The sequence below is a fragment of the Octopus sinensis genome, linkage group LG1 (genome assembly GCF_006345805.1).
Source record: "Octopus sinensis linkage group LG1, ASM634580v1, whole genome shotgun sequence".
Lineage (NCBI taxonomy): Eukaryota > Metazoa > Mollusca > Cephalopoda > Octopoda > Octopodidae > Octopus > Octopus sinensis.
In genome coordinates, this window is record NC_042997.1 from 154,912,865 (window position 1) to 154,919,763 (window position 6,899).

The window sequence follows — 6,899 nt, forward strand, 5'->3', positions numbered from 1 at the left end:
CACGGTGTCTATCAAGTTTTAGAAAGATCGTGCTGCGTTTTTCAGGCCAAAGACTGTACGTAGGAATTCATACAGCCCGAAAGGAGTTATCACAGCGGTTTTAGGTACATCATTGTCTTGTACTGGTATTTGGTGGTAACCTCGGACGAGGTTGACCTTCGAGAAAACCGAGCACCCGGCTTGCTTGTGAGGAATAGGGTAGCGGTCGAGTGTCGTGTCTGTGAGGATCCCAACCCCAGTTGAGTTTCGGTGCCACATGTAGTGGTGACATGCAGTGGTGACGACCAGGGACTGCTTGATCGGCGAACAATGCCCAACGCCTCTATATTGTCAAACACGGCCTTTGCGATAGCAAGTTTGTTTGGTGATAGACGACGTGTGCAGCTGTGCACTGGTGGGGGGATGTCATGTGTCACTCCGTGGCAGGCTGCAGATTTGGAGAATGTTGGTGTAGTGAGATTTGTGCGACTCGCAAGGAGATTCGTGAATTCGTTCTCGGTATAAGAGACGTTTGCTATGCGGGAAGCGGTATATGCAGATGTTGCCAGAGACACGGAAGCGTATGTGTTACTGTTGATGAATCGTCTCCTCCGCAAATCAACCAATAACAAGTGTGCTCGAAGAAAGTTTGCCCCGATAATGGACTGATGGACATCGGCGATGGTGAATGCCCGTGTGTATTTATGTGAGCCGATGTTGCGAAAAGGATGCGATGACCGTACGCTTCGATTGTGGTCCCGCTTTCCGTAACGGAGGTCCCATGCCGACGCTGGGATCATGCTGACTTCTGCTCCTATATCGATTAGGAACCTACGTCCGGAGCTCCGATCGCGGACGTAGAGGAACAGTTGATCGTGTTTGCCGGCCACCAGGGTATTCAATGGCAGCTGGCCCTGGAATTTCCCGGGGCCGATGGCCAAGGGATCCTGAAACTACATGGCTGTTTGCACTTCATAGCCTTTTTCCCGAAGTTTGTATGATAGAACAGGTCGTCTTGCTTAACTCTACCATGTCTCGGGGCCGACCCTAAGGCGTTGACTGTAACACCACTGGATAAGAAATGCTTGTTGGCTGCTTTCGCTAACTGCTGCGAGTCTTTGAGTTATGAGGGCCTGGACCAGGGGTGGTAACTTGCAGAGGAATATTTCCATAAACAAAAAGGTGACTCACCAGGGGGAAATAATGTCAACATCTTGTCCATCAACTCCGAAGGCTTAGAATCACTTAATTCTTCCTCCAGTATCTTCGCTGCTGCTTCCCAGTCGCTCCGCCGGATTGTATCCACCAGCCTGTCTTTTAACGGGGTGTGTTTGTGCATTGAAGAGGGTTGGGTTAAAATGTCCATCACCCTTGTTGCCGTGTCTTCATCTAGTGCCACTACTATGTACGAATATTTCGTTAGGTCTGAAGTTACTTTGCGTATGTTAAATTGCGCTTCCACCTGCGTTAACCATAGCGCAGCCCTCTTTGACCAGAACTGTGGTGCCTTCAGAGCTGCTGTGTGATCGCTTGCCATGGTTCTGTGATTTCTTGTTTGCTGCGATGCGCGAATCGAAAGCTGTTGCTTCTTTGTGGGGTCACCAGTTATAGCTTTAGTTAAGTTACACACAAAAAAAATTAACGGAGACCCAGAATGTGTTAGTGAAAGATTTATTTAATTAAACATATGAGGGTGACAGCTGCCAGTCAACGCCTGCTTCGTAGAAATCCGCTTAACCGGAAGTCAACTTCGCTGCAGACCAGCTCTCTGGCTAGTCCGCAGCGAAGTTTCTGTCCTAAATCCTTGGGCAGTACCTACCGCGCCGTTTCTATTTTCTTTTCTCCCGTTCTACCATTCTATTACGTAACCATGCGTTTATTCCCTTCAATGTATGCAGTATATAAAAAGAGATAAAGGGAGAGAGAGAGGGGGGAGAGTATGTTTAAGTATGTACCCGCACACTTGCTTGATTAAGACCAAACAATCTTTAAAAAAACATTGACCGAACACCAACAAAAGGCTATTCTTTCCAGAGTGTGTCGAATCACACAGATACTTCCATGACAACGACAGTGAGAAAATACCTCCGCCCCGCCACTCTCTACAGTTATCAAGACATCCGCGTATGAATTTGCCATTACTATATGCCCAGGCATCTGTATGAGTATGTGAGAAATTAAGCGAATGTGTGCATGAGGCTATTTGCGAGAGTATGTGTATCGTTACACGAGCTAATAACCTAATAACTTGACCAAGGCCCAGTCTTGCTTAGTCATCGCTCGAACCACTCTTACTAAGTAAAGCTTAAATTTTCTCAGATATATATAAGAAGTGTTAACATTATGAGAGTAAGTGCTCTATGCGTGCACGAGTGCGTATGTGAGTGACCGACTGTATATGCATGAGTATGTATGTAACATCGGGGAAAGCATTTATCGTTTATTGTACAATTTGCACAATAGGCAAAACAATTCTGCAATAAAGATATTTAAATACCACTTTCTATCTTTAAGAAAATGTAATTTTCTTTCTTTAAAAAAATGTGCTTTAAAAATTACGGAAGTGGAACAATTTGAAAGAAATTGTCAGTCGTCAATGGGCGTTGAACGTTTATATTTTGCCTGAAGACATTGATTCTATAGAAGTATTGAATTTTCTCTTTTTACTCTAATACCGCTTGTTAATTAACAATACGATAATATTGTGTGTGTGTGTGTGTAATAAAATTGAGCCTTTACGATGATTTAAAATGACAGTAATCAGTACCTGTTCACAGAAAGCCGAGTTAAAAATGTATTCGTTATTCTCGACTTTACAATGAATGAAATATTTTCAAATTTCACATTCCAAAATATGTAAATCTTCATTGTTGATAAAATCAAGCGCAAATGGATGCTATTTTATTGTTTTCACTGTTAAAGGAGGTGACTTGGCAGAATCTTTAGTGTACCGGACAAAAATTGTTAGCGGTATTTCTTCTGGCTATACATGCTTTCGAGGTCCAAACTCCGCCGAGATCGAATTAGTCTTTCATCCTTGCGGAGTCGTTAAAATAAGTACCAGCTGAGCACTGTGGTCGATGTATTCGATTAGCCCCCTCCCCACTAAATTTCAGGCTTTGTCCCTATAGAAGCAAAAACTGAATATCATTCCAATTAATTTTCTATTAATTTCCATAGCCTTGGTTGCTGGCGTTATATAAATAACAGTTTTTGATTAAAACACAAGGCCATCACTTTTAGGGAAGGAGTTAGTCGAAACTGTAGATATCAGTATTTGATTGATGCTTTATTTCATCAACCCCTACTGTATGAAAGACGAAGTTGACCCAAATGAAATAGAATGTAAAGGGTTCAACTCCCGCCTGAGTCACAGTACCAGTCAAGTATAACGGATCGATGATATTTTCTACCCTCATTCTCTAATTTGCCGGTCTAAATCAGAAACAATTACGTAAATCGTAGTATACAAACCATTATCCGGATGTTTGAGTTTGACAAACTTTTGAGTTATTAGGGAATAGTAAAGGAAACTGTAAAATCCGAGAGACGAATATGTCATATGATATATAAAATAATAGTAATAACGAACGTAGCTTTGTGTATACAAAACATATTTATGTAAAAAGAAATTATATATGTTTTATTATATAATTCACACGTGTATCATGGGAAATATAAACACAACACCTTTCTGTTGACAATATATTGCAAACTTGCAATTTATCACCTACTATACGATTTCGGTTAATTACATGGGATAATCGTTTAGGCTATAAATGCATTCATACACAGACTCTGCACGTGTGTGTACACGCACGTGTATACATAAATTTATATATGTACATATGTATGTATTTCTGTATGTATACATATATACACATGCACGTCGATAGATAGATAGATAAGTTTCTTTATTGGCCACACAGGGCTGCACACAGATGGGACAAGTTACAAGGTAGAGCTTTTCTTTTGGGGGATGAAGAAAACAAAAAAAAAAACAAAAAAAAAGGGGGGGCGTAGGTTTTCGATCAAGAGGGATCATAAAAGGGAAGAAAAGAACAAAAAAAACTAAATAAATAAATAAAATAAAAAATAAAAGGAATAAAAAAAAGGAAAAGGAAAAGGAACAAGAGAAAAGAGAAATGAAAAAAGAAGAAAAAAGGGGGGAAAAAAGGGGAAGAGGAAAAAAAAGAACGATCAATAGGAATCGTGTATCACAGTGTTATGATATATGGTGTAAAGGGGAAAGCAAGTAAGGTTTATCCGTGGGAAGAAAAGCCCACGAAAAAGACCACGGTAACCTTGGTCAATATTGTTATATGTTACCACATTTGTTTGCAAGTGGGTAACCCTCTGTTTTCAATTTCTGGGTTCATAGGATTATGCTCAAGGTGGCTTCGTCATTCATACGTGCCATCCTTGCTACATTCACCCATCTTTTCTTAAAACATTCGCTAGACAAAACTTGCCTCTCTACTCTCACTTTCCTCTTCAAGTGGTACTTGAAGAAGTTGATGAGAGATTGACCAGAGAGGAAAGTGTTTGTCTCCAATCCTTTCAGACGCGTCCACCAGATACATTCTTTCGCCATAGCCACAAGGATTATGAAAATAGCTCTTCCTTCCCGTTTGAAGGAAGGAGGCGTGACAATATTGACGATAGACTCAGCTGATAAACCGACTCGTCCCACACGTGACAGCAGTTGTTCGACATAAGCCCACAGGTCGGAAATTGTTGGACACTGCACGAGTTCGTGCAGAACGGTTTCGTCGCTCTGACCGCATCTCAGGCAGGTCGGCCCCGTGTTTCTCGAGCCGTGTCTGTAGAGCTTATCCCGAACGGGTAGCGCTTCTCGGTAGCACTGCCAGGCCAGGGATAGATAGATAGATAGATAGATAGATAGATAGATAGATAGATAGATAGATAGATAGATAGAGAGAGAGAGAGAGAGAAAGAGAGAGAGAGAGAGAGAGAGAGAGAGAGTGACTTGCGGGACCCGTGAATATTTTACGAAATTGCATTTCTGCGCATGCGATAAGCGAAGGTGATATAAAAAAAAACTTAGTTCATTTTTTAAAAAAATACACTTCCCACTATCCAATCACCACCACCTCCTGCACCGTCACTACTACCACCACCACCAACACTACTACCACCACCATCATCTCTCTTTCCTCCTAGTTCTCTCTTGCCCGCCTCTCTTTCTCTCTCTCTCTCACTCTCCCTCTCTCTCTCTCTCTCTCATTCTCTCTGCTTTTCTTTAACCTCACCATCAGAACATCACCCCTCTGCTAAAATTATATTTTTAACTCTCCTCCTCTACCTTCAAGTAACTTTTTTAGCCACGTAATATTACGTTCCTCCTATTTCACGTCATGAACGCTTTTCTTCCTCTCTTTTCTTTCTCCTTCTTTCTGTCTCATTCTTTGCCTTATCCTCTTTTTCACTCTCTTTTTCTTTCTGCTTCCTTTCCCTTCAACTAATCCCGTGAAAGCATTACAATTACATTCTCTCTACCTCACGTCATGAACGCTTCTCTCTCCCTCTTTTTCTCTAATCACAGGAAAACTTTACCGACGGGCTAAGTAACGCAATGACAAGCATAATAAGATTGATCCAATATGATTGAATCACCATGTAAATGGTTGACATACACACTGATTCATGTACTCTTAATTGTCAGATGACATCAGCATGATACAAATGTAACATGGCTGCACACTTGAATTACCGATTCAATCCATTGGATGGGCTTCCTCTTAGTTTCCATCTACTCAATTTTACTCGAAAAATGACTTTCATCGATACAAGGCAATGAGAAAAGATACTTACCTAAGATGTCATTCAGTAAGACCAAACACAGGACGTCGAAATTAACAGACCGAATTCTTCACCGATCAGCCACATACTCACACGCACACACACATACACACACACAAATACTCATGCCCATTTTATTATTCTTACTACCAAAGGCAAAAAGCCTGAAATTTTGCGGGAGGTTCTCATTTTATCGAGCCCAAAAGGATGAAGGGCAACAATCAGCTTTGGCGAAATTTGAACTCAGAGTCTAAAACCGGAAAAATGCCGCTAAGCTTTTCTTCAGGTTTCTAACAATCCTGCAAATTTACTGCCTGTTATATGTACATATATTTTCTTCAATAATATTTTCCTAGTAAAGTTTTTTTGCCAACAGAATGTGGCGGTCCTATATAGGATGATGTTACTGTTGTTTAAACCCCAGGAAAACATCTTTTCCAGCTGACTATCGGCACACAGTCTGTGTCTGTATAATGTTTGCAAGGGAGGTCATCGCTCCAATCTCCAGCCTTACATGATACCCACCAACCCGTCCTCGGTGTGAGGCAATCACTGGCTGTTGATGAAGCTTTCTCCACTCGCAAACACTATATATTCTTTAAGCGACACACAGTCGCTGATATTTTCTAATAATTTCATATAATATTTTCTTCAATATTTTCATCGAGTAAAAAGCTTGAGATACTTGGAGGAGGGAGTCAGTCGATTACAACGACCCCAGTGTTCGACTGGTACTTATTTTATCGAATTCGAAAGGATACAAGGCAATGTCGACCTCAGTGACATTTGAACTCAGAACATAAAGCCGGACAAAATGCCACTAAGTATTTTCTCCGGTATGCTAAAGATTCTGCCTACTCAACGCGTTAATAATAATGGGTTCAAATTTTGGCACAAGGCCGGCAATTTTGAGAGAAGAGGCTAATCGATTATATCGACCCCAGTTATCAGCTGGTACTCATTTTAGTGACCCCGGAAAATGAAAGGCAGAATCTACCTCGGCGGAATTTGAACTCAGAACGTAAAGACGGACGAAATGCCGCTAGGCATTTTGCTTGGCGTGCTAACGATTCTTCCAGCACGTCGCCTAAAAATAC

General features: G+C 41.3%; 1 protein-coding gene across 1 annotated transcript; it reads right to left on the minus strand.

Moving 5' to 3' along the window:
* Positions 1–1,102: 1,102 nt before the first annotated feature.
* Positions 1,103–1,516, minus strand: LOC115226716. Its single transcript, XM_029797771.1, has one exon. The coding sequence runs from the start codon at positions 1,514–1,516 to the stop codon at positions 1,103–1,105; it is 414 nt and encodes a 137-aa protein (XP_029653631.1).
* Positions 1,517–6,899: the final 5,383 nt, after the last annotated feature.

Bases quoted from the DNA above. Each gene is read 5' to 3' on its own strand.
- LOC115226716 (XM_029797771.1), bottom strand. From the start codon at position 1,516: ATGGCAAGCGATCACACAGCAGCTCTGAAGGCACCACAGTTCTGGTCA.